The sequence below is a fragment of the Phallusia mammillata genome, chromosome 1 (genome assembly GCF_965637545.1).
Source record: "Phallusia mammillata chromosome 1, kaPhaMamm4.hap1.1, whole genome shotgun sequence".
In the NCBI taxonomy this organism is placed as follows: domain Eukaryota; kingdom Metazoa; phylum Chordata; class Ascidiacea; order Phlebobranchia; family Ascidiidae; genus Phallusia; species Phallusia mammillata.
This window is the reverse complement of record NC_137252.1, coordinates 15,246,440-15,274,408: the sequence shown is the minus strand read 5'-3', so window position 1 is coordinate 15,274,408 and position 27,969 is coordinate 15,246,440. Positions and strand designations below refer to the sequence as shown.

Sequence of the window (27,969 nt, the reverse complement as noted above, 5' to 3'; positions counted from 1 at the left end):
GCACAGACTTGCTCAATTCCCATAACTGAGCTGTCAGCAAGTCAGGCATCTGGGATTGACGCTTAGCACAGTTTTGTTGAATATTTAGGGCTGGTGTACAGCCTTGTGGACATTTCTTTAGTCCAACTGTCCAAGCGAGTATTCTAGGTATGTTTCTAAAAACGACTCTATAGGTCGATTCAGGTTAACTGACAGTTACGTTAGGTACAGGTCGTGGAACATTGAAACCATCTGCGGGTCGTTTATTTGAATGTTCCACAACCGTGCGATAGGTTATGGTTATTGTATGTACGGTATGAAATACAGTGCTACTGCTGTTCTAGTTGCTTGTTTACCACACTTTGTTTTAAACCTGTCATTTTTCATGAATGAAGTGTTTTCTTTTCAGCAGTAGTAGCATTAGGTCTATTAGCTGTCGCATTACAAAGCTTGCCGTTGGTCGCCCGAGTAGGACAAGCTGCTTGAGTATAGATGGACTTTGGATAAACACAGGAGCTTCAACAGACAGCTAATCAATTGATTGGGGTACAGAAATTGGAATATCGCTACACAAACTGCTTACAAGTCTCCGTACAATGAAGCAAAGGTCTGCGAGGTAGCAAGGAATTTCAACGAACAGCGTTTCCTCGCGTGCCATGCTGGTACAATGGACAGCAGAGCCAACGAGGCTTTAAGAATAGAATGGAAGTAAGTTGCGTTTGTTTGATTTGTTAAACCATCAATGATTTTTGTGCCAGCGATGTCAAATATTTGTCATCCGTTCGTGTAAAGTAGTGTGTGAGTGCTAAAGGAATTGGGATGCCATAATAAAGGACTAAAATACATAACGAATTATGACTAATCACCCAAACCTTTCGCACCCCCGAACATTGGTTGGAAAAAATGTATTGAATTTATATTGTAATCAACTCTGTCGATTGCAATACGAAGTTTATTTAGCCTGTGTATTTTTGCATCATTGCAAGTTACTCTACATGTGTTATAACGCAACGTCGGTAGGGTTTTAGATGAAACTTTAAATGCCTGTTTTATGATGCCGTTGTAGGCAAGTGTTTTGTTTGAATCGTGGTTTCAGCAACTAAATTTTAAGATCAGTTTCAAGTTACTGTGTTGTTTGGTGCCGGTATTCTTGGGTGCTGAAATAAAGTCATCAGTCTTCGAAAATACTTCACACACTTACACCCAGTTTATCGCTCGTTGGGTGCGTCACCGTTGGCAACCACAATTGCTAAACAAGACTAAGCACTCCTCATCGGCCAGTTCCTGTCGGTTTTCCGCTGGCCGACGCCCTCCCTTCCTTGTCCCGTATCACAGAATCGTGTTTGCAATCAGCACACGCTCGCTGTGAGATAATCTTTCGTGTAATAAGTTGAGTAGAACGTGGGAATGATGCCTTGTCGCCCCCGGCACCAGATGAACTGTATACAAAGGGACCACTGGCTTGTACACTCACATCCTTACAGTTATTGCGCAGTTTCCCCTGTTCTTGGCATGAGAAATTTAATCTATTTTGCCGACGGGACGTGCCAATGCTCCAACATAAGCATTTGCTGATAAAATAACGCATTTGACTAACATTAGTGCTTAACTAAGTTGTTGTCGTTTTTTTATTGAAAGTTATTCGATGATTTTGGGTAAAAGGTGCACCTTTAGTGATTCTTAATGTTTGGCTGCTCGACCAAACACTGGTTTTATGCAGTAAATGTCGAAATTGGAAACATTTTAAGTTTTCAGAAAGGTTACATAAAGTCTAGAACACTTATAGTTGTCAATAACATACAAGTAATTCATCAAACCAACAAATCGGTTGTCTTGTATTGTAAAGGTTGTCGCACTTATCCATGCTCGTATTAATTTATTTTGCCCGGCCAAGTAAACCATCCTGCAGTTCCAGCCTTCGCTTCCTCGACCAAAACGTTTAACGTGGGTGCCGTACTACACCAGTATGGTGACATTGTTCCCTGTATTGTTGCATGAAACCAACTTTACTGATGCGCCACTGCAATGCTGGTTACGAGGGAAAATAGTTGCGAGCGGGAGATGCTGCTCGGCGCGTGCGTGTGTGCAGAAGCGAGGCGGGAAACGATCTCTTTCATAACGGGCCACTGCTGCAGGCGCAGTCGCTGTCCACGGTTGTTCAACTTCGCTTCTGCGCTGCAAGGCCCGGCGGTGCGAATGTGACAGCACAGGAAATTGTTGTTGACACTTCGTACAGCTCGATGTCGGTTTCCCGCTGAACATTTACCACAAAAACACGGTCGCTGTTGACAAACAGGAAAACGAATTCGAGCCCAGAAATTTGCGAATGCTCGTGGCGCATGATCAGCAGCTGATCGAGGATATTGGTGGGAAATCGGCGAGCTTGAATCCATAGGCTATGTTTTTGCTTGGTTCAGAAATATTTTGTGCCTTGTCTGGTTCCCGCGATGCACAATATTGGTGGAGTGACAAATGGTCTCGTTTTGCTCTTCGCCTAAATTGCGCTAATTAATGTCACGACACAGTCTCAGAAGCCTCCCATTTCGCGGAAGACAGCGACTGCGCTCGGGTTTGTCTGCCGATGCTGCCTCGGCTAATGCAGATTATATTACACGCTGTTCTGTAACCAAATGTCGGTCCCGAAAAAAAACGAAAATTGGCATATTTTTTCGAAGGCATGTCCGCTCTGAACGTGGCAACGTTTTCTAGAAGTTTTCTGGAAATAATATTTTTTCTCATGAAAACGATATTCGTTGTTGAATTGAGTCAGCACGAATATCGTTTTCATGAGAAATTTCTTCAGGGGACTTTGATTTTATTTTAAAATACCCTAATGGTTTTGATTTTTGTGAACTCCATTGTATCGCATATCAATACCATCAGTGCAATTTCAAAAAAACGTACAGCCATATTCGTGTCAGTTATAAATGTATTCCTGAGATCGGAACGAACCTAACATGTGATAAATCCGTTACACCGCAATATAAATATCACAAAAAACTTACTTTGTCTAGTCACTCCAGTGCGACATTATCTTCTTACGCCCGGAAGATTCGACTTTTGCGGCTTATCGCATTTCAGGAATACCGGTTTGCCCCTTGCTCTTTAGCTTCTAAAGTTTACCCCCGACGCCGGATGTTGTAAAGTCTTCGCAATATGTCACCTTATATGCAGCTAAGCCTAACCTACACGATCACTAATGTCGATGTGGTGGCTTGTTTTTAACCGAGATCAACCTTTGCGAAAGGTCTGTACTTTTTTGTTATCTTAACCTGTTTTTGGGTGATGTAATATATATTTATAGAGTTGTACGCTATCCAAGACACAATTTTCGTTTAAGTTCTAAGGACTCTAACGATTTTAAGATAGTTTTTGTCCCAGCACATTAAACATACCATGGTGCAAATAACTTTTTTCAAGTCTTGTGTTAACCCTGTTGAGGTTTAAATTTACTTGATTCTTCGGGTAATACCTCGTTTAGCTACAACAGGGCCAGCAAGCACGATACTATTAGGGTTTACGTTTTGAGTTGTGTGTGGTTAAGTAACTTTCTGTACTAAGTTGCCATATTCACCAATCGTATGATATTCGAGATAAAAGGACGGTGAATTGAGTATTTCTGCAAAATAAAGCTTTCCGTCTGGTGATATATTTTAGGTATTTCGTGTTTAAAGACGTTTTATGGGCTTTTTCGGAAGACATCTAAAAAGCCTTACCAATCAATTCACTCTGAAGCGAAATTGGGTTAGTCCCAAATTGATACAAATACTAATTGAATTTCAAAGAAATCTGTCAATAACCGAAATATAATGACATCTTCGGTCAAGCAGTTTTAAAGTCTTTTTTGTTTTGTAGCAACGTAAAACAAAAGCGAGTTTCAAAAAATGGTTATAGCAACTAAGCCATACAGATGTTCGAAACTTGATTTCTTACGAAAATGCGCAGTGCCTGTTTTTCTTAGTCAGATTTTGGTGCTCAGCCAATTGCAAGTAAAACGACATATTATACTACATGAGAATAAAGAAAAGTAAGTTTTTAAACCTGTTTTTCCTATTTTTGGCACCGGTTACTTTGCAACCAAACAATATTTGTATTTCGGTATGGACTGCCTTGCTTTGACTGGCTTTCAGTTCTGCTTTTAATTTGTCAAACTGTTTTCTGTTTTGATCATTAGCATGCAAATATAGTAATATTGCAACATCCTCTCACCAGTTTACAGGCCAGTTTTTATCGTACGCAAGCAAAGTTGTGACAATAATTCAGCAAGCTTATATACGTGTTTTTTTAATAAGACGATTGGTTTGAATATCAGTCGTCAAATATATTCTTGGTTCCAACGACTTTTAAACTTGTCCTAAGGTTTCAATGTTGTTTTGTCCAGTCGCGCCAATAGTAACTTACGTTTAACTAGAATACGTCTATATTGTGTTACCGATATTGTACAATCAAGCCCGCCATCTGCTTAACAAAATTCCCATAACGGTGGACACGATTATGGCCCTCAGTATACCCCGTGTACCGTAAATCAACGTCCCTTACCCCGAAAACGGACATAGCTGTCCAAACAGGCGAATCGTTTGCCAGTCGGTTTTCGGCATCGGGTCTGACTCGCATGCATATCCGTGTGTTTACCGTTTGCTAATATTTGTGCGGACTCAACGACTTCCCCTCTTTAACAAGAAATGTGTTTGCTCAACGAATGTCGACCCGAGCTTCGCCCGTGCGCCAGGGACTTACCTGTGACATACAATTTTTTACAGTGGGACTGTGGCTAAATGAAAGTCGAATCCAAGTTCCGAAAATGTAATAAATCTTCGGTGGTAAAATGTTGGCATGTATGCGAGTTTTCTTTATTTTGTTTTGGTACTAGAGGTAAATGTAGGACTAGGACTCGAACTCACAGTATGTAACCTGTATTATGGAGTTTCATCAGGAAACCATTGATAAGTTTAATTTCAGCCATCGATTCCATAGCACTTCCACATTTCGCCGAAGTCCGATGTCACCGTTTTAATTAAATTAATTTGCTCGTATTCAACCTACACAAATACCAGCCACTTTTGTTGCCTGTTGAGCCGTGAACCGTGCGTGCTAGATTTTAAACTCGATATGTTTGTGTTGGCTATGACTGTGGCCAGGGTCCCCGATTTTCACAGACATATCGATGGTCTGTTGCGCCATCCCTTACACCCGTTGTTGGGCTGGGCCAGAAACTCCATTTCTCAGTGCTTAACCATCTCCGGTCGTGGTTTTTAACGACTGTTGGCTTAACGTTTACGTGCGGATGTAGCGTAAGTTACGGCGGTTGCACTTTGGTCGATAGTTCGCCACTATTTGCTAAAAGTACTTGAACAACGGTTAGTAAGCTTCTTTAAACTCGTTCCATTATTTTACACCTCCTATTTTAACAGGTTCCTTCTTGTTGTGTACAATTTTCAGGCTTGGCATACCCTTTGTCTGAGAAATGTTCTTATTTTGAGCCTGCTTTCTTGTATTTTCTCAGTTACAGCAACTCCAAATGCATTTATTGTAACTCATCATACATCATAAAACACCGACTCTCGTTTAAAACACAAAGCCCGACATAGGTTAACAACATTAACATAGTAAAGAATCAAGGTTAAGGAAGCTAATTTCGTTATTACGGTGTGGCGTTTTTTTCCGGGTGTATTTCATTTTAGTAGCATAGATTGACATTGATTTGATTTTGATAAATAAAATTATTTCAATCTGTCCTAACATTCTATTTTTACCCCGAGATTGATGGCAAAATTTTTTAGTCCCCATCGTTCTTTACATGGTTGCTGCCCATATTGCGATTACCTATTACGTGAATAGAATTGTTCCGTTTCGTTTACCTAACCGAGTAAACTTGACAGTTATCCGAAAACCTACATCTTTAAAGATTTTATGAAATGTTACTGCCAATAAATTTGAACAAAACCTGGGCACTATGTAAACGTTCTGCTTCCGTGCCAAGTCGGAATTCCGTGGCGACCCGCTGTCAGCATGGCGGAACCGATCAAGGTGTGTCATTTCTTATGACGTACAGCTTTTCTATTTCGCTTAGTCATTCGACCTGAGTGCTGATGAAAAGCAATAACCAAACTCACCTGTCGCTTTACAAAGAGCCATCTTTGGTAGTTTGCTTTGCGTAGAGCTTTTGCTTTTTTGTTTGCCTATAGATCAGTGGTTCCCAACCAGGGAGGAATTCCTCCCTAGGGAGGAATTTTATGAGTTTAGGGGAGGAATTTCATAAAAACTGTAAAAAATTACATTGGAAATGTTACAGAATATTTTTGAAAATACATTATTATGACCATTATAATTTGGACCCGGTTCACATTTGGAACCGATTGTAAAGGATTCTGAAATGGACATCCCTAAGTATAAGGTCTATTTCTAATTTCTAAAATTTTTCATGTTAGATATATTCATGTTAGATGTCAAATGCGATTCTACGAAGTTTGATATTTTCCAAAAGTCAGTTACACTTTTTTTTATGTGGTGCAATATGAAACGAACAACCACAACAAAACTATTTTTTATCAACCGCAAAACAATGCGCATGTTAGTAACCGTTTTGGCCTCGTTTTTTTCAAGTACAATACACTGGGCTTGAACATAACTGCCATTTTTGAAATGGATTTTGGAGATAATATTGTGTATGTAAAGCTCGTATGTCTATCGTCAAGTGGTATTTGGCGATTTCTACCTTTGCGTTTAGTTGTTGTCTATGACTGGAGCAAAAAATCGTGTTTGGCAATGCCGGTTTTTTCCAAAAAGCAGGTGGTTTGTTGTGTATCTGCGAGACCTTCTTCTTCTCTTTTCCTTTAAACACGGAATGCGTCGGCATTGTGCGAATTGACAATAGCGTTAAATAAGCTGGATCTGGAGGATATCTGCTTCGTTGACCTTGTATAAGTTTCTCCTAAAAACCAGACAAGCGTATCGTGTTTCCATAACAGATATTTTGACTTCTTTATATTAAGCAAGACGCTATTGAACCTTGAAGAATTGTGGCTACTGTGGTGCTGTATAAAATACCTTTTGTGTTTACGCTATTGTAACCGCTAAATTTTTTCAAGATCGTCTGGTTTTTATGCTGTGGTGAATTGTAAATAAATGTAGAAGATATAATCAGTACACACAATGAAACAGTAAAATGTGTTGAAATAAGTTTTGACTACAAATGTAACTCTTGCAACTGAGCGGTTTTCAGTCATCATAGTATTTTGTTTGTATTTAATTAGTTGTCAAAGGCGGGTGAAAGTTTGGCCAAAATATAATTATGTTTCCGTTATTTCAAAACATTGGATTGCATCAAAACAAAAATGTATTGCTGTTGGGTTGGTGTCGTTGTACTGGCGCAAAAACGTTGTATATAAGCACTGTTCATGTCGTAACCCATGCCTCAAATCACCCCACGACCTTACTCAAAACATTACATGAAGAAACAATAACATTACAATGGTCACACTTTAATGACTCCCATCCACGGTGATTGTCAGTAACTGCACACAATGTACTTGCGCGTTTTTCTGTAGTTTCCGTTACGCGCCGCAATTTATGTCAAAAGTTCAAACGTATACAACCTGTTTGTTCTTTATGTTTGTATCTGGAGGTCACTGCCACATACAGGTCACCATCACATACTGCAGGTCACTACCACTACCACACACTGGAGGTCATTTAGCTACCGAGTTGCTGCAATGTCCCTGTTGTATGTGTTCTTGTTTGTCGACTCATGTGGTCGGTTTTTAGAAAGGCATTGTCCTACAAGTTTATGTCATGAACTTATGCACCATGGTTCATGCATTTGTTACCTTATGCTCATGAGTTTGTTAAACCAATGTTCCTAAATAGCACAGTATTCATCAGCCAATGCTTACTAAAAATATCTCGTTTTTGTTTTGCCAAGCAGCACATACCGAACTAATAGACAGATACATGTTCCTTCCAAACTATTTTAATAGCTTATCGTGTTGTTATTTCTATATCGCGACATCCATTTGAGATCTTTAGGAAAGTTTTCCTTATCTTCAAGTTCATCCGTTTACCCCGCCCAAATATGGCACCGCCGCAAAGGGAATTCAGCGGTGTTGCCGATCACTTTGGGGCGGCGGCGCGGCAACATAACGACTCTCGAAGCCCACAAAAATTACTTTCCGGCCAACGGGACCAGTTCTCCTTCTTTCTAATCTCGATGGCACCACACTCTAGCCCAATTTCGCACAACGCTTCTTGGAAAATACGAAACTGGTCGAAGCCATACGAAGCGAGGAAAAGAGGAACATCCTTTATGCTTTGCATATAGTACTGCCCAATTCCTATCTGTTAGGCTGTATAGTTATCACATTTAGCCCAATCATTGCGCCATATGTAACGTGCCCCAAGGAGCTTTATTAGCTTAGGACGCATTTACAACATAAGTGTATTTTGATGATGATATTGTGAACAGGTGTACCAGATCACAGCTTGTCGCCTACGAATATTCCGGGCTTACATCACGACGAACCAGATCGATTGATCGCGTTATGACGCAGATGTGTCGATGGCAATTATGTTTTGCATTTTTGTCTGTAGCGTTTTCTCGATCGAATCTTGGAATTGTGTCTGATTGGGTCGATATACTTGCACGTAAAAATTGTCGCAAAAATAGCACAGAAATAGCGAGAAAAGGTTATTTTGTACGTTTTCTCAGAATGTATGAATATCTGGAATAAGAAAAACGCATTGATTTTGTAGATCATGGACTTTATTTATACATTTTGACCGGTGTTACTATACAAAGCAAAATTCGAACATCGTATGCCGTCGGTATTAATAACTTTGAAAAATTCATGGAAATTATTGTAAAGAAACCAACAATAATGAACGTTTTTAGCTGTTGCATATAAGTTTTGTTGAAAGTATTCGCCACAAAAACGTGCTCGGAATCTGCATAAAAACGTGTGACTAACTGCGTATGTCTTGAACACGAACATGTACTCTCTTGATTTCAATTAATGTGCCGTACAAAAGTCCACTTTGTGCGCCATGGGATATTAAAAAACGGCAACAACTCCATGTAATAAAGTTTTTTTCGGTTGCAGCGAGCGTCCGATTGTGCGTGTGGAGGCCACTGTGATGATCAGAGGCGAAGTGGGGTGGACGCCTTACCTCGGAGCAGGATACAGCAAAGTGGCTATCTACGAAAATGTTATGCATTCCGAGTACCGACTCTACGCTTACCGAATCCAGGACAAAGTGGTAGGTGTTGAATCGATTTTTGAAATAACACAATTAACACAACCCCCTAACAATTTGATTTAATCTGTGGCAAACTGAAATATGCCAGGCACGTTGTGAAATAAAGGGCAAACGGTCTCTACGCCTTTTTGTGAATGCATTAGGTTTCAGATTTTAAGCAAGCAGATGTTTCAAAACTCAACCGTTTCGTTACCCAATAAATTGCTTGCAAACGTAGTCATAGCACTAACAAATGCTAAACCGCTTTCGGCACACATCAAAGCTGCATGCGGCAAGACCTTCCCATTTTCGTCTTACGCCGTGTAACGGGCTGCAGACACGCCTCTCACACACCCACACACTTTCTCCTGCCAACATGTCTTGTCAACTGTGCCGCTATTTGAGACAGCACGGCCGTCCTGTGATTAAAGCGGCTGTGCAGTTTAGCAACCACATCCCAACCAGGTACAGTATGATGTATACCGTTGTTCGTCCGGCTACGAGCCCGAGCACGCCGCTTCTCTTTACTCCCTTGCGTTTGAGATGCTTCCCGTCGATTATTGGATATCGATTTTTCCTCTTTTGGCTTGCGTCTGACACACATTCGCTTACCCCTCCCTGTTTTAGGTTTCAGGCATTTTTTGCGTGTTGTACGCTTTAGTATATTCACTGTCAAAAAGGACATTTTTTTATAAACTTACTTATTCTAGGAAACCAGTTCAGTTTGTGCTTATTGGAAATGATGAAAATAGTTTTGCAATGTCCTTTGCTCGACAAGTTTGGCCATTAATTTGTTCACGTGCTTGTAATTTGTAAACGTGCTTGTAATTTGTGAACCCAATAGTGCAAAGCGGTATTTTTCCATCAACAGGTGCCATAATGCCCTTTTGGCATCCGAATAATTTTACTCCATGTCTGTTAGATAGCGATTTACATGCAATTTTTAGCGTTTTGGATTTAAGCTTGAAGTAAACTTATACCCACTGGGACCTAGTTTTTAGAACGTTTTGCGTTTTTACTTTTTAGGTCTGTCACCACAAGCATTAAATTTTAGAGCTCACATTTTTTAGTGCATAGATTTACAAAAAATGAAAATTGCGATCTTGTGTTGTTAAGTCCCTAAAACATTTCAGGAATTCCTCTTTATATTCCCGTTCGACAATCTTTTCTTAAATTTACATGATTACATGACAGCCCCGGAAAAGCGCGTTGTCTAATCGCTGCTTTTGTATGTCATCGCAATTCCGAGGGATCTATCAAACGAATTATCCTTCCTTGCGCCGTAATTTGAAGGCCAGACGATCCGATAGACTTCTTGAAGTGTTTTGGGCGGAAGGCAATTAGGCCTTTCTCCCCCATGGCTGCCCGACGTACCGAGTTGACTGCCGCACTTCCAACGTTTCTCGCCTCCTGGCAGCAACTTCTTCCCGAGGGAGCGGTTATTTTTAAGTTCCAGGACAGCCGGCATCGCTCCTGTAATGAAGTTGTCGTTTTGATTGACAGTCTTGCTTTCTGTATCCAATTCTAGTCGAGGAAAATGTATGGCGCTGCGTGGTGTCCATAAATATGTTATACTAGAAAAAAAAACTTTCGTTTAGGTTTGGATTGGTTACGTTTTTGCCAACATGGTATAAAACACAAGTTTATTGTAATAGTAAGGCCTGGTTTATGCCCAGTTGTGGCATCAAACGGGTTGATGAGGCATGTCCTTTTTCTGCCTAACACTAACAACAAAGCAGTATGGTAAGGACTAAGGAGGCTACGCTAGCCCTTAACGGCCGATCGCTGAAACCAGCTGTTCTCTATATGCCTAAACTGTGTTCAAAATTTAAAAAATCTTAGTGCGCGTTTTGTGTACGGTGAATTCCAACGTGCCCGTTTAACTTTATGAGACACAGTGAGCTGACGTAGATAGCGCTTCAAAACTCATGTTGTACTCGTTTATTGCATTGTGAAGCGGGCTTTGTCTTTCCTGTAAGTTTCCATTAAAATGTTACACTATGTCTGTTTCACTTGGGTTATACAAGGCCATCACTTTTAAATATTCGACGCTGGTGTTGTTGTCTCCGATTCGCCGAAAACTGAAAGAAGCACGCGTATTGTGAAATCCACAATCGTGCATTGCTGCCTGGAAATTGCTGACGAATTTCCAGTTGCTGCAAACGATACTAGCCTTTGCTGTTAGTTTCTGTTTTAAGCGTGTTTTACGTTGATTTAAGAAAAATTATAGAAACAAATGCATTCGAATGCAAAATCCTTGCTGGACCTATGTCTTGTCACCAGCTACACTAGAGAGCTAAAATATTGAAACAGTGTGCATAATCTGCAGCTAACTTACCATTGATTTCCCTGATGAAAACCTCAACTAAATTGTAAACACGATTTTGTCATTAAGGTGGTAACCGCACAAACCTGCTGTACAGGAATAATGAATTTCGACCAAACTGTACATTAATTTCTGAGAACAGTACAAAAAGAAAAAACATAAATTTGAAAAATGTTTCCATGTTTAATTCGGTTTAGTTTCCATGCTCAAGTACGTTGATTGATATAACTTTGCTCTTATAATTTGCAATGAAAAAGCGAACTACCCGACATTTTTTAGGGCAATATACCTGGTGCTTGCTGTTATTTTTTTTTCTTGCTTATCAGACTGTTAACCAGCAAATTTTTTGCATTTGTTGGTAAAATTTGAGTTAAAATGTGACAGGGAATCTTTGTTAAACAAATCTTCCTCAATACCTTAAAATCGATTTACCCCCGTTAAGGCGCTTTTGCTTTCTTGATGTTTGTTATTCCTACGATCTATAACTAAAATCAACATGTTTTGACTTGCGCAGATAACACTGGATTCGCTCATTCCATACCACATGCCTTTCACAAAAGCCAACGCCATCTTTCACCATTGGATGATTGGCAGTCAGCGAATGGGACTCGCTTTCAACGGGACTGCTGACGCCCGCTCCTTTGACCGAGGGATTCGTGTTGCCCTTGAGAACCTCGACAAAGGTGGGTTACCCATGCTATTTTATCCTGCCCCTGGCCATGCTGACTGACAAGTTTGGAATAGAAATAAACTTTAAAGGATTTTTGTTTCGTTTCGAATTAGTACCGCATTAAGTGACAATGTACATGAATGAATTTTGAATTTTTAAATGTACATGAATGCTTGGATATAGTTTAGCGGTATTCAATTTGATTATTTTTTGACAAACTGGAGGAAATTTGCTCGACTTGTTTTTTATCCACAATTTAATTCTGGTCAACGTTTGTGTGGGCGATTCCAGTATTAAACAAAATATTTGTCAGTTTATTAGCTTCTGGTAAAAAAACACTTTGCAAGAGACACCTCTCAATCAAATATGAAGCGTAACTGCTCTTTGCATCCTTAAATGGATTCCATTGCGCAAAATGGAAACCAACCACATCCGCGGCGCTTATTGAATTTAGCAACTGAAGACATTAATGGCAGCTATTCTCTTACCTCGCTGTGCTCCTAGAGTGCTGTTGAGCAAGAGCAAGAGAGTGACAGAGCTTAGAGTTGCGCAACTTTACTCACTGTTAGGGTGCAACGTCCCGATAAACCATGATGTAACATCCTCACTTCACTTCTGAGCCAGTGGTGCATTGATACGTTAGGAAATGTCCATTTCCTCGCCCATTCAAGGCTTGTCGAGTTCGCGTTTGCTTTGCATTGGCTGCAAGCGAGGGGCTGCCTTGAGCTGGCCAACATATGCCTTGCTTTAACACTGATATTTTTTCGAAGTGCTTGTCGATGTTAACCTCACCTGACCTGAAAATATGTCCGCTGGAATTTGCGTATTACACAAGCGTATTACACACTGGGTGGAAACTTTGACAAAAAATACTGTACAAAAGCGATAAAGTGTTTGGAAAAAAACATTGGCATTTTTTTTTATTTGCCACAAACAGAGACTACTACTGGTTTTGTTTGAGATAAACCCAGTCGTCATACCTGTTAGTGTTTACATATGGCGATTTTTTCACTTTCTACGAACAAAAAGTCGCGACGTTACGTAGCCGTTTGCGTCATTCATCATCCGCGCTCAAGCCTATTCAACGAGATCGTGTGGTCGCCATTGTTCCCGTTGTCGTTTATTACTTTTACCAGCGCCGGTGCGGTCTCCTCTAGATAGATTACTTATTACATTGCATTGCTGCGATCCCGCTTTCTATTAATGTCAAAGCAGAAATGATGTACGACTACTGTCTAATATTCAAATTTTCAGAACGGATCTGTAATTTGTTTCGCTATATCCTCGATTAAAATTACATGAGCTCGCTAAATTTTCTCACATAACCAATTGGTACATATCGTTTAATTAAAAAAACCTACCAAAATTATCAGATCTATTTTAAACCAAACTTGAATTTTTTTATCCGAAAAAAACACCTTTTTCTGACATATTGAAGTCACATGTATCTCCAATGGGGTGTTGTCGGTCGGCAGTTTCGCCACGACATCGCACAGGACGAGTCGCATCCGTTCGCTATGAATCATTTAAAGCAGAGCGGACGCATGAAAGGGATGTGGTTTCTCGTCAGAGACATTTTCCGAGTAGCCCAAGCCCGTCGGACTCAGAAAAGGAAAACTCTTTTCGTGTTTCGTATTACAAGCCTTTATTGGGGGTGCTTGTTTTGACTAATGCTCACTGGAATGGTGTTTGTACTACAGCTCCTATCGTTTTGTCTCGTGAAATGACTTCTGGAACACTGTATTCTTTTACCAATATGAAATATACGCTATGTCAAATCGAAACAACGTTCCAAGCATTTACGTAAAGCGAAATGTGCTTTAAAAACCTTACGATAAAGCTGCAAAGCCTTTGAATTGAGCGAAGTGTAAACTTCAGATGGAACATGAGAAACGGGTAAAAAACACCACCCAAAATGCCTCAATTGTTTCAGCAGTTATTCACAAGTTATTTCCTCATTTAAAAACTTGTTTTGAAAACTCAGAAACAGTTACAGCTCCAGTCGTGTCCGTAACAACCCTTGTACAAATTCTTCTACTTCATTTTACCGTGTAGCCCGGCGTCAAACCCTTCCTACCGACGGACGCTTAGTTTCCGATCACGCCTTCCCTGATTGCGACCCCCATCGCCTGGTTCGTGTGTACTTACTCCTGCTACGACTTCGCATCCTGTCCAGGCAGCTGAATTCGTGTAATAATGTTTATGCGTCGCGTATATGTTACCTAAAAACCGGGTGACGTAAAGCGTGTATATGGGAAGCACTAGCTTGATATAAATTTTACTGGTTAATCAAGGTCAATATGGACATTTACCGGCGTGTTTGTGATGCTTATAAAGACTGACAATGCCCCACTAGAGGCTGAAATATGTGCAAAGAGTTTCTTCCTGCTTTGTTTTGGCTTTATCAGGCAAAGATCGATATATCATTTGAATTTCACGTGGCTTTTTGCAACTTTTGTATTAAGTGTATATTTGACATATTTAACCTGTTAATAAAATCTCTTTGCCAAGCAGACAAATGTCATTCTTGTTTTTAAACTGTTTCTTTGACTCAAATTTTGCCTATTTTGCATTTTAAGTCTTCCCATCTGCGTGTGGGTTAAGTTGGTTAACCAAACCGTAATTGGCAAGATCCGATTTTCGGTGACAAGTCGCACGCTTAAGGCCCGCTTACAGCAGCTAAATCGCCCGCGGTAAGGTTAAGCGCAAAATGTCGCGTAAAATTCCTCAATCGTCACGCATTACTGATTAGAAGCGCTCAACTATGAACGGCATTGTTGGGTGTTATTTTTGCGCGACCCGTTTGCAAAAAGATTTTTCGAGGTTGCGTTGAGCGTGTACCATGTTGGTTAATGTTTTGTTGAGAGTAAGTTGGATATTTTACTAAAAGGGCGAAAACTGCATTGGCGATATTTTACAATTACATGATCTTTAACTTCCAATTCCTCTTCTGTACAATTTTTGGTCAAATCCGTTCGTAGCATATTTCACAAACCGCAAAAATATTGTTGAAATTCGTGAGTCTATGTTATTTCATATTTCAAAGAACATTTGGAAATAGAACGATCTTGGACTTAGCCTTAAGTGAAACATCTCTGTCTCCAAATTCTGCCGAAGCGCGAAGGACGCCTCGGGTGGGTCCACTGCGTCATCGGCCCGTGTTCGGCGCCGAAACCGGATGCCGACGTATCCGTGGATCGCATCGAATTGATTAGCGATGACAGCGCACCGACATGTAAACAGGAAACGGCGAATAACGCCACCGAACCAAAAACACATTTTCCGGGGCCCGGTTATATTCGTCGCCGATGCCCGACAGCCTATTTATTCTCTTTTATTATCTTTTTCCGAGCTTTCTTTCTTGCCTGGGCGCCCTTTTTTCGACCACTGTTCGTTAATCTCGCTCTGGCTACGGGAGATGTTTTGCTTGAGCCACATCCGCCCGACAATCCGCTGGTATGCGAGGCAGACCACACACTCGTATGCTCGCATCGATTCGGGTTTGGTTCGCATATGCCACAGACCTCGCATGGGCTTCTATTTCCCAAAGCTCAAAATCTGTTTCAAATACATTTTGCCATAAAACATTAATACGGTATCCATTTGCAAGGGACATTTGTGCAGTCAAGGCGAGATATTTAGGAATCTCAAAAAGTTGCAAAATAGTCTGTGTTCCCATTTAGATGTAAATATGGTAAACCACTGATTGCGCTGGTTTCGTTTTTGTCACGGTTATTTGCACAAAACTCGTTCGAGAGCCTGCGAAAATTGTCATTCTTCATATTCTGTAGAAATTTACATACGAATGATATATTCAGAGTTAGTTGGTTGATGCATGAGTAGCCCTCCACCAAATTTGACCGTGTGTCGCTGCAAAGCTTTCCCTAATACGGATTGTTACCGCTAATGAACCGCAACTGCCATTTCCTGCTTTGCATGAAGAAAGTTCGGGGTTAAACGCCGGTATACTGACTTCAAGTACATCGTCGGGAAATGTAAGGACATCGCATCCACTGCGTAAACATCGTGTGCGCACAAGCATCGTCGTAATGTCTATAATCGATGTCCACTCTCAAGGGACACGCTACGAGTGATTCAAATTCCTGTAAGAGGTGTCCTTCATCAGCCGCATAATTGGCCAAATTGCTTGATTGCTTTCCACTACCTCCAATACTGCCAGCCGACGTGTCATCGCTTCTTGCTTTCCCTATTTGGCATTGGGAACTGGCTGTTTGACATCGTTCACATGGACCCTTGGAGTACACGAAAAGGTCATTGGTGTTTCATATCCTCGCTGTTCCAACTTTGCTCATTCACAGCACCGTTGGCAAACTAGTGGGTTTTCTTGAACTTGTTGTTGTTGTTCCCGACTTGAGCTTCGCGTTTTGATTACGGTCGGATGTGAACCGAGGCCGCGGAATTTTATCGCACAAGGTCGCTCTTTTGGTTTTGCGGCAAACCGATTTGACCTTTTTTAGTGTTGTGGCATTTTCGACATGTGGCGAGGCTATTGTTCACAGCTGCTTGTATTCATACACGGGGATTTTCGTTTTTGTAAGCTGTGCAAAAAATATTTTTTGATGTCATTTTCGGTAGTTGATCTGTATATGCGGCTTTCCAATTTCCGAATCTTGTGACACAAAACAATATACAAGAACCAAAAGTTCAAGAACCACTATAGTATATGTAGTGCTTGTTATTTTACTTGATACAAAAATGCACTGCCTGAGAGTTTTGACATTACGTCGAAAAAAATCACTCATGGCAATGGTATCTTCGCATTGTCATTCACTCCAGCAGCGTTCTAAATCAAGTCCATTACTTTTCAGTGGCTGCTTCGAACCTAAGCTGTGGAAGCAGCACAGCGTCCGATGATCCGCTATCGGTAAGTTGATTGTTCGTATATTTAGTCATGTTCTTGCCAAACAAACAGGTGTAAAACCGATGTTTGCATAATGCTACTATTGGTGCACGCTACAAATATCCAATGTCCAGACGTTTAATCATCGTAAATTTACTGTGACTATTGAGTAGTTTCTCAAAATGAAATCAGACATGTGTGTCAGTTAAAAATAATGTCATTTTTTGGAGAAAAAAAACGTCCCAATTCATGTCAATGTAGTCGTTACCTTCCAGGGTTAACACTCTTGTTTTGCTTTTGTCTTTACACGCGCCTTGCATGTACTGTTGATCTTACTGACCTGATTTGTTTTTATCTCGGTTTTCCTTTTCCTTTTTGACAACATAAACGAAAAAGCTGGTAACATTATGACAACCAACAAAATAAAATGAAACTGAATTTGTACCATAATAATGTACAACACACAATAAATAACCATCTTTGTTCACACAGACCTCTCCTGGTGGATCTCCACTCCCTACCTCAGCCAGCGACAAAGGCGACGAACAATCGGCGCGATTCAAAAAGCAGTCGACGTCATCACACACTTCGACCTCGTCAAGCTCATCACGTCATCCTGCAAAGCCCCACTGTTGTCGGTCGCTATCAACTCTGCCCGTTCAGCAATACCGACAGCAGACTCTCTCCGCTTCGTCATGGCAACATACCACGACGTCATCAGCCCCGTCATCCCGACCTGCGCGACGCCACTCTTCGTCGGTCCCTGGTCGCGCGCACCGGACCCCTTCTACGTCATCTCACGTGGTTGGTCCGACGCAACCACCCGTGACGGAGCCTCCGCAGCGGCCACCGGCTCCCGCTCCTACGCAGTCGTTTACTTTCCCGCAAGTAGATATTAGCGACGAATTGAAAAAGGTAAGAAATAACGTGATCGGCTTGCAAATATTCGACTGGATGATAAGCAATCTCGATTAGCTAAATCTACTGTAAACCCAGTTAAGAATTCTTTTCACATACTTTACAACGCTTTAGGACCCTGAGAAGTCGACTCATCCGTCAAACGACGTGATTTCCAACGGTCGTCGTGCTGTGACCCCCTCGCGTCGACACAGATCGCGACACAGGCAAGACTCTGGCGCCCGCGCGCGGCGAACGAAAACGCCGAATCTCGACCACCTTGAGCGACAGAGAGACTTACAGCCGACCAAACCGAACTCGTATGTCCAAATAACGTCGTCAAAACCGACAGGATCCCACCGAAAACGCTCATCGGATGAGCACACCGTTAAATATCCGGGCTATCGGTACAGCACGCCGTCGCGATCGGTGCCTTATTACAGTGGAGGAGATTATTTTTTCAACACGGAAAAGAGTTTCGACGGACAATCGCCGGAACACCACGGCGGGAAGAGCCTGCTTTACCAAAAAAGCCCCACGTTTAGTTACACGGAACACCAAAAAAACTTACGCCAGTCGTCGATTATAAACAAAGCGGGGTGCGAGGAGAAACGTAAAGGCAAGCATAAGGAAGACCTTGGCGAACGTTCAAAGTGCCGCTACTGCCAGACAATGTTTAACCACGATAAAAACAGACCAGGCTCTTGTACAGCTGCGCCTGAGGATGCATACGAGGTCTGCATAAACCATGTGAGCTGTATTTCGTGCGCGGGTAGCACTCTGAAACGGTGCTTGCCAGACACACAAATAGACCTTCCCGACCAGCCGTGCACAAGGGGATCTCGGTGGATTCATTGGCTTTTGCTCGGCCTAATTTCAATATTCGTGCCGTGCTTATGCCTCTATCCGCTCCTTAAGTCTTGCCACAAGTGTGGCGTGTGGTGCCATTGCTGCGGCGGGCGCCACGAAAGCTCAGTGCCGCAGCGATCGAGTAGTCCCAACAGCGCCCTGCCCGGTCGCCACTAGCAAAACGCAATGATGACGTCAGTCGATTACTGGCTGTGCAGTCGGAGCTTCAGTGTTTTTACCTCATCGCTCTTGCAAGTTAATCTTCAATTTACGGGTCGCGCGCGCACATTGTGACGTCATCGCTTTGCTTATGTTTGGTCACGTGGGGATCGACTGGTCGCTCCAAACTTGGAAGCAACTCCTCTGGTTGAAACTAAACTTTGTTGGTTGAAACTTAAGTCCAATGTAAATGTAGCAGTGCCTGAAAGCTGCACCATTTTTCAAGACCAAAGACCATTTGGATCTGGACAAAGTTGGGCAGTTTTGCAAGACTCGCTCTCCGGAGAGATATATTTATGTCCTTTCACTTCGTGTTTTACCGACTAAATTGCCAGCGCGTTTTAAACCCTTAGAGTTTCTCTGTTTTCGCGCGATCGCCTAAAAGTTTCATGCCTGCTAGTTTCTTTGCCAAGTCGCAGCCAGCGGCCGTTTTAACCCCTTTCGATTGTACAACGACCACCGTTGAGTTCAAAAGTTAGACTACCAATTTCGCTCTTTGTTATTGACTAATACTTGCTAATATATATATATATTGTCTCATGTTAGGCATCCTGGTGTAACCCTTGCAACATTTTATACGCAGCAGCACTGTTTGGTAAATTGCTAACGGAAAGATACCATTAGCGGAACTATAGGCATTCATATCGGAAGCACTGAATAGCTTCACACAGTCGCTTTTATAATGTGTCCTAGACTGCTGTGTGTATAACGATATCTGATGTTACATCAAGATGCCTATTAGTACTTTAAAGTAATAGTACGTATAAATACATGCGCATATCATGGGTACCGCTTTTGATAAGCGTAGTACACGGCGAGCGGCGCATAAGTGCTAATAATCTGGCGCACCTCAAGTGGTACAAGATTAAAGTGTTTGCTCCGATGTTCTACCTATAACATTGTCCTGCTTTGCCAGGGCCCACTCAATAGTACACAATATAAACGAGGTAATGGAGCCCGTATTGCAGTATTGAATGTCATTGGGGCGCAGCCTCTTGTTGCACAAGCCCAAAGGTGCTGGTTTGTTGTCGACGTTACAAGGTGTATTTTTACGGCACTGACCAGGCGTTCGTATCAGGTCGCGCGGCGGGACATGTAATTGCAAAAGAAAAATGAAAAACCAAGAATTGTGACATAATGTTGCGAAGCACGGATGTATTTGATGATTGAAACTAATGTTTCCAGGTTAAAACCTCTTGAACATTTTAGCCCTCCTGTAAATGTACCGTTTTTAAATTAAAACAACACCAAACCATCGACTTTATATCCCAAACGCTTATGCTCTACAGTTCAAATTACTAGAATTTCGCATGGTTATGTGACAATTGTTCATGACGGTCGCTAAAGTCCCCTTGAACCTTCGACAGTATGTTTTTCTACCACGCTATCCCTATCCTACTCTGCTGCCCTTTGTGCCACATACTATGAACATCTATTAAACTGTCCCGAGGTTCAATTCGCCAGCGTCTGTGTCGCTACTAACTCCACTGCAACTACAGGCCGCTTTTAGTGTCTCGTGGTCGCCGTTTCGATTAAGTTTCATTTTCTCCTCTTTCGTTTAAGTCGTTTTCGTGCGAAATACACCCAAGAAAATGAAAGCTGTTGTATTTTTTGCATTTATTGTTGTGCCTACTATTCGTCAAAAACATCAAATAGATTTCTTGTACCCGTTGATCAATTCACAACAAAAGCAAATCACATTTCAATGAGCTTTGTTTGTCATACACATCACGATAGCATAAATATTAAAATCTTTACAGAATCGAACGTCTTTGGGCCCTGGACCAGTTAATTACGCGTCAAACTTAGTGACAATTGCGTTTCGTGGAATGATGACTATCTTGAAGCTGATTGGTTTATTTGAAGAGCTCATTAAACGTGCGACCGATCAGCCATCGACGGACCTCGCTTGTGCCTGCTCCTATCTCGTACAGTTTTGCGTCTCTCATAAACCTTCCAGTAGGGTAATCGTTAATGTAACCATTTCCGCCTAAAAGTAAAGCAAACACTGTAGCAAAAGGACTAGTTAATTCCCTATGAAATATGTTGAGTCCGCACTAAAAACAGTTCTATTTTTCACACAAGATATCTCAGTCAAAGACACCCTTTTTTCCTAAAACGTGAACTCAAATTGCCCATATTGTTTCATAATTAAGTCTGGGAAAACACAAATAACCAACGTTTTTGAACCAGTGAAGCTAAAACAATATCGTTTGTGCACAAGTAGAGCAGCATCAAGGCTAAACAGTCCTCAATGATAACTGTTTGTTCCATGTTTTCCTCAGTGGGGGACAACGCCTGAATGCGTTGTGCCAACAATTAGTCCGCCTGTTTTATAAAGTACATTGAATCATTTATTAATTAATTTTTTCGACTTGGTGACTTCAATTGGGTTCAACCCATCAGGAACAACCTGGTTGGAGCAATGTCACTTAAGCTCAGGGAAACACAACCTTGTAAATCATGTGAACTTGGACCTTATTCCTAGTGTGGTACAAATGATGGTGTTCCTATTTTACTTACCAAGCAGTTGTATGCCATCCATAGCCACCTTAGTAGCAGCTTCAGCAGCATACAAGATTACTCCAGCACAATCCCTGTTGTTAAAGTACCCCCTGTCACATGCACGTGCTACAGTGTACATGTACGACCGACATGCGCTCAAGGTTGTGTACATGTCTGCCATCTTGCCTTGAATAAGCTTTAAAAAAAAGTTGGTCCTTGATTTTAACATGCAAAGAGTATCCAGTTTCCCATGTGAACGTTAAGCCAACTAATCATTGGTCCTTATCTTTATGACACACCTTAACTAACCAAATAATCTTGCACTTACAAAGTGTGTTGTCTAGAGCAGGGCTTTTCAACCGGGTGTATCGTACACCCATAGTTTTTGAAGGCTGTACCACTTTTATGGGGTGTACTGGGGTGTACCATAAACAATAATATAATACACCTATGACTAGGTATTACATTATGCAGGTTTATGTTTTAGACCAGAATGACTGGAGTGTAGTATACATGGTACAACTGTATCTCAAGTATATGGATTGTGAATTACTATATTCTATTTGTGACATCATATTTTAATATTTCCTTTCCTCTTTAGTCATTTTTTTTGCATTAAAAAGTTTATGACAAGTTTACAGTTTTTGGGGGTGTACAACTTTTAAATAAACGTTAAATGGGTATTCCATTTCGAAAAAGGTTGATAAGCACTGATTTAATGAAATGTATGTTGTCTAGAGTAAGAATTTCATGAAACATCATACCTGAAATTCACCAATCTTTTGTCCAAACTGTTTTCTATCATGTACGTATGGAAAGGCTGTGTCTAGTGCAGCTTGCATTAACCTAGCAACACAAACAAGAGCTTTGGAAACAATACACAAACTTTCAAAGCATGATGAATAATTTTATGTATGCATGCAAACTATTTTGCTTCCATCGGTTAAGGGTGAAAATAACACTGAAGTACATTTTTAGTGAAAAGTGCAGTGAACAAATTATTGACCAATTGATGGCTACAATTTGCATGTGAAAATGGCACTCATTAAGTTGTGACAATAAAACCAAATTCAGCAAAAACTAAATTTCCAGGAACACTGATTAAAGATGTTATGTCAGGCAAAAACTTATAAACGCAGACAACATGACAGATAATTGCAAAGCAGTGATCTAAATTACCCAAGTGGTCCAGCAGATAGCACCAGCCTCTCAAGGTCCAGGCCGCTCATCAAAACATAAACACCTTTATTCAGTGCTCCCAGTATATGTGTGGCTAATCAAGAAATTGCAAAAAATTAAAAACACAGCACAGCAATTAAGGCAGTAGGTGACATTTTCACTGAAACCCATAGCTAACATCAGCTAAAAACTGTATTTGGGGCGGGAACTTGGCCGAATGGCCTGGCGCGCCTGACCCATATACAAAACCTGATCGGGTTACGTCCCCGAGAGTGTCCTGGGTTCGAATCCCGTGAACGACAAAAGGGCAATTTTCAGTTCTCGGACTGCCGCCTGATTGTCGAAAAATACAATAAAAAAAAAAAAAAAAATCTCCAATAAAAGGTTATGTTCCTTTTAGCAATGATTGTTTTTTGCATTTGATAGACCAACAGCCACCCAAAATGTGTTTGCAGTGTAAGTTGCGTTTCTGTTTCCACATTATTGTAACATATTATCTGGTGTCAGCTTGTAAATATTAGTTTTAGTGGTGCCACCCATACTTCTTTTTAAGAGGGTCCATTATAATCGACAAATGTCACCTAACCTTGCAATTAACGGTTGTGGAAATATTACAACCAAACAACCCTACCCAACTGGTCCTGCTGCACCAGCCAACCTCTCAAGATCAAGGCCAGACATCAAAACATAAACTCCCTTGTTAAGCGCTCCTAAAGTGTTGCTGGCTGCACAATATAAAAAAATATTGCATTTTTGAAAATATATTTGTTTCTGCATTTTTTGTTCCAAGTGTTATTCCTATTCACTTCCTTGGACAAGCAGCTGTTTAAGCAGTTGTATTTTGGACATACGTTACTATAAGTGAATTTTCACTATTTTGGCAAAAACTGTAAAAGTTTTTCACATTTTAAATATAAACTAGAAGGGTGGCTTAGCACATATTGCCCTTGCATATACACTACAACCTATTTTAAAACATAAATATATTTCCTATGCTTATTTTGTATCGGGTCCCATATTAGTCACCATCTTTTATACCTTTAGTTGTTTCTGCAGGCAAAAACTCATGGGTCCCCACACATGCAAAGTTGAAAATAATGCAATTCAAGAGATAACCATGAGAAAGTCGGGTGTTGTAAGGTAAAACACAGTGATCGACACTGGGCTTAAATAATAATTCTATGTAGAATACAAACTATAAAATTAGATTCACCCCAGATATTGGTTGAAGTATGTCCTATTTAACGTTTTACAAAGCTGACCCATTTTAGGGGGCTAGTAAGGTAACTAATTGGGTTCGACACACAAACTAAAAAATATATAAAAACCACTATGACTCAATCAATAGTACTGCAAAATTTCACCCCAATCCGCCAATGTTTTAAATTTCGACCACTAGAGGTGTTTTGAGCAACAACCGTTACTGTTTCTGGTGTCATAGGGCTGTTAACAAGCCCCTAACTGCCATGGCGCAAAAACGACCACCAAGCAACCCACCAACGAGCAACATACAACTGGTTGTCCTTGTAACACTATTGCGCCAAAGAAATCTTTCGTTTGTGGTGCCCAGTAACATACAAATACGTTTTACACTTTAGGGGCTTGTGGGGTAAATGTTAGAGGGTTGAGGACTACAGGGTTGAACACAACAATCAACACCTATAAATGGCATACTATACAAGAAATCCAAATTTCAGCCAATTCTGACACTGTTTAAAAACTCACCAATTTTATGGGGCTAGCGGGGTAAATACTGGGGTTATCAACAAAAACAAAGTGGGATGCACATCTACATGAATATATCTACCATCTGTGTAAATTTCAGCCAAATCCATTAAACATTTGATGGAAAAACGAGTCGGACAAACTTTGGGTAAAAACACCCATTTTAGGGGGCGGGCGGGGTAAATACTGGGGTTATCAACAAAAACAAAGTGGGATGCACATCTACATAACTATATCTACCATTTGTGTAAATTTCAGCCAAATCTATCAAACATTTGATGGAAAAACGAGTCGGACAAACTTCGGGGGAAAAATACCCATTTTAGGGGGCTAGCGGGGTAAATACTGGGGTTATCAACAAAAACAAAGTGGGATGCACATCTACATAACTATATCTACCATCTGTGTAAATTTCAGCCAAATCCATCAAACTTTTGATGGAAAAACGAGTCGGACAAACTTTGGGAAGAAAAAAAAGAAGAAAAAACAAACAAAACAATTTGAGTAAAATCAATATGTGTCCCCTTCAGGGAAGGGGACCCATAATTATCACTTATGGGAGTTGGGAGTGGGGCAGTCATCCGGGTGTGAATTCAAACAAAGATGTAAATTTGACATACTTTGGGTGAAAATAAAAGTAAGTCGTATTTGTAAGGCATATCTGTGAAATTGGGAGATAAAGTTTTTAAAGTTTGTGGTTGCAGTTGGAGCTTATACCTTCAAACTCAGTAATTCTGCTATCAAAGTTTTTTTGTCAGGGGAATCCGTTAAAGATGTTGTCAGTATAAATGTCACTTAACTGAAGATTGTGCAATTAACGATTGACCATAAAATTAAGATTCCCCAATTAACCCTACCCAACCGGTCCTGCTGCAGCACCCAGTCTCTCAAGATCAAGACCAGTCATCAAAACATAAACTCCCTTGTTAGGTGCTCCTAAAGTGTTGCTAGCTACACAATGAAAAGTTTTTTGTTATTGAAAAAGGGCCGATCAACATATCGGTGTTATTTGGTGAATTACTTGGCCCTATATATCATGCATAAATTTGCAAGGTTGGGATTTCTTTTTATTGTTGTTATAATGCCTGTACTTGGATAGGTACACTGCACAAATGTATAAGATGTGCCTACAGCCCTTAATATACTTATTGTATTACTGAACACAATACTGAACAATTGTCTTTCCAATTTGTCGCTAAAAGGAATAGCAAAGATGCTCTACAGAAGCGGTGCAAACTAAAGCTTTTAATTTAAAAACAAACTTAGCCATACCTGGAACTTTGCAGTCCTGAAATATAAGTTCTCCTGTGCTTGAACCACGCATGCCTAGCTTGTCCAGTTTGGGACCGGTTGAGAAACCTTCCATGTCCTTTTCAATGATGAATGCTGTGATTCCATGTGCATTGGAACTGAGATCAGTTTTGGCATATGCCACCAATGTGTCAGCATCTGGCCCATTTGTGATCCAAAACTTGTTTCCATTGAGGACATAGTAATCACCTGAGCAAATCAAAATGCTTTAAACTCATTTTCAAAGATGGGATACACCTATAAATTATGTCCCCACATCTTTGCCATTTTTTTAAATATCAATTTTAGCAAGGAAAAACACGTAGCTTCTCATGCTCATAAAAATGCAAATCAGCAGTGGTGTTAATAACACAAAAATGTATAACAAACAAAAGTTTATGACACACAAAAACCAAATTTGATAAATTTGTCACTAAATAATACAAAATGTATAAAAACAGTGTGTGTCCCCTTACAAAAAGTGAAACATGACAACAGAGCAGGTTACCTTTCTTTTCAGCTTTTAGTTTCATAGAAACCACATCTGATCCTGATCCAGGTTCACTCATTGCTAAAGCTCCCACCTGTTCGCCAGATATTAACTAAAACACCAAAACAAAAGTTATTAACCAACATCCATCAGTGTTGTAATAAGGTCAATTACTAAATTAGTGTTTGTGGAAACACATTGCAAATCAGAAATAGTTAGTACCTTTGGTAAATACTTTGATTTTTGTTCATCAGTTCCATGACGTGTTATTTGGTTTACACAAAGATTTGAGTGAGCCCCATAACTCAATGCAATAGCACCACTGCATCTTGACATTTCCTCCATAACAATGCAGTGTTCAAAGATTCCCAGTCCAGTTCCACCATCCTTCACTAAATAAAGAATATATCTACTTTAGATGTTCAAAATCTCTGTCCTATTTTTTTTGCATAAAACATCTAACTGCTACTGAATATCTTTGTCCACTTTAAAGTAGTACTACACTGCATTCATAAACTTCATCCAACATATATACTATATAGTCTGATAAAGGGTTTCATATTATTGCACTTCCATTTGTTTAAAATGTAACTTTACCTGGGACAGTAATACCCATCAAACCCATGTCTCCCAGCTTTTTCCAGAAAGGGCGCATCTGGGGAAAGTCATTGGTCCGGTCAATTTCATCAGCCAGTGGTTTGAGCTCATCATCCAGGAATTTGGAAACGCTTTCTCTTAACTAAAAAAATTAGGTATGTTGTAAAACGTAACAAAAACACACAAAACACTGCGGGGTAGTGAATGTAAAGAACCCACACTGTTTGTCGCACACAAGAGTGACTGAACTATGAAAACTACATGTAAAGAGGTGTTTTCAGTTTACATATAAAGAAATTGTAATGTAAGCATTAAGTAATTAGGACCATTTGTGAATTAAACAATTAAAATGAGTGCTCTACTACTAACTTTGATATACACACTTGTTTTTGTTCCTCTGTAAATCCAAGAAGTTCATCATCAATTGGTACCGCGTTGCTGTACTGCCTTGCAACAAAGTTTGTAGCCTGAATTGGGTGGAAAGAAATGCCTTTACCAGGTAAGTTTGATGCATGAAATAACCGAGAGCATGTTCGAGACAGTGCCATTGCTTTTGTGGCTGCCATGAAAACGGAATTTGATATGGCCCCTCTTATACACAGGTTATTTTAAATGGGCTCTTTGGCTGCATATTAAAACAAATTTATTGTCATCTGAGTTTTTATTTACTGTAATATGTTTGCAAAAAACGTTTTTAAAAGCAAGGGTGACTTTCCAGTCTTCTATGGAGAGCAATTGACTTGTGACACAAAATATGTGTTTTTAATTTTGTTGTTTACCGTAAAATACCTGAACTGTTATTTGGTAAATATGACTAAATTTTTTGCTTCTTAAATATGAAATTATTGTACACTAGACCCGTGCATTCTTCAGTAGTTTAGGTTTTCCAGTCACAAGTAAAGTGGAACTTGCTAAGTCGTAAACACCCTGCTCTCTTGCAGTGTGTGTGACGTGTGCACAGTGCACTGCACTCTCATCTCTAATTTTGCGCAGTGTTGCCATCTCAAATTGCGGTAAAGCGCACTTTACCCGTCAAAAGTAGCCCAAAAGGAGCCCAATTTTACTGATCCCAGAAATACAATTGATTTTCACTAATTTCACCGTTTGTGTAATAATTATTCAGGTTTCTCTGTTTCAGATTTAATTTTTGT

The 27,969-nt window shown here is 40.4% G+C and overlaps 2 protein-coding genes across 5 annotated transcripts; one reads left to right on the top strand and one right to left on the bottom strand.

The window, feature by feature from the left end:
• The first annotated feature begins 353 nt into the window (after positions 1 to 353).
• On the top strand, positions 354 to 20,630 carry LOC145204927 (sprouty-related, EVH1 domain-containing protein 2-like). The gene is made up of 6 exons (XM_080077544.1): positions 354 to 687; positions 9,075 to 9,231; positions 12,051 to 12,219; positions 17,036 to 17,091; positions 17,560 to 17,982; positions 18,100 to 20,630. Exons 1-6 carry the CDS (start codon positions 647 to 649, stop codon positions 18,988 to 18,990), a joined length of 1,737 nt encoding a protein of 578 aa, XP_079933670.1. The 5' UTR covers positions 354 to 646; the 3' UTR covers positions 18,991 to 20,630.
• On the bottom strand, positions 20,622 to 27,801 carry LOC145204964 (isovaleryl-CoA dehydrogenase, mitochondrial-like). Of its 4 annotated transcripts, none has more exons than XM_080077601.1 (9): positions 27,202 to 27,801; positions 26,819 to 26,960; positions 26,444 to 26,613; positions 26,240 to 26,333; positions 25,714 to 25,941; positions 23,348 to 23,441; positions 22,302 to 22,383; positions 21,556 to 21,733; positions 20,622 to 21,022 (listed from the first exon to the last, which is right to left on the bottom strand). In XM_080077601.1, exons 1-9 carry the CDS (start codon positions 27,382 to 27,384, stop codon positions 20,889 to 20,891), a joined length of 1,305 nt encoding a protein of 434 aa, XP_079933727.1. In that variant the 5' UTR covers positions 27,385 to 27,801; the 3' UTR covers positions 20,622 to 20,888. The 4 variants fall into 4 exon arrangements, with proteins under 4 accessions (XP_079933727.1, XP_079933719.1, XP_079933712.1 ...); XM_080077593.1 differs by lacking the exon at positions 23,348 to 23,441 and adding an exon at positions 25,299 to 25,392 and having other exon boundaries at positions 27,202 to 27,800; XM_080077586.1 differs by lacking the exon at positions 23,348 to 23,441 and adding an exon at positions 22,717 to 22,810 and having other exon boundaries at positions 27,202 to 27,797.
• Positions 27,802 to 27,969: the final 168 nt, after the last annotated feature.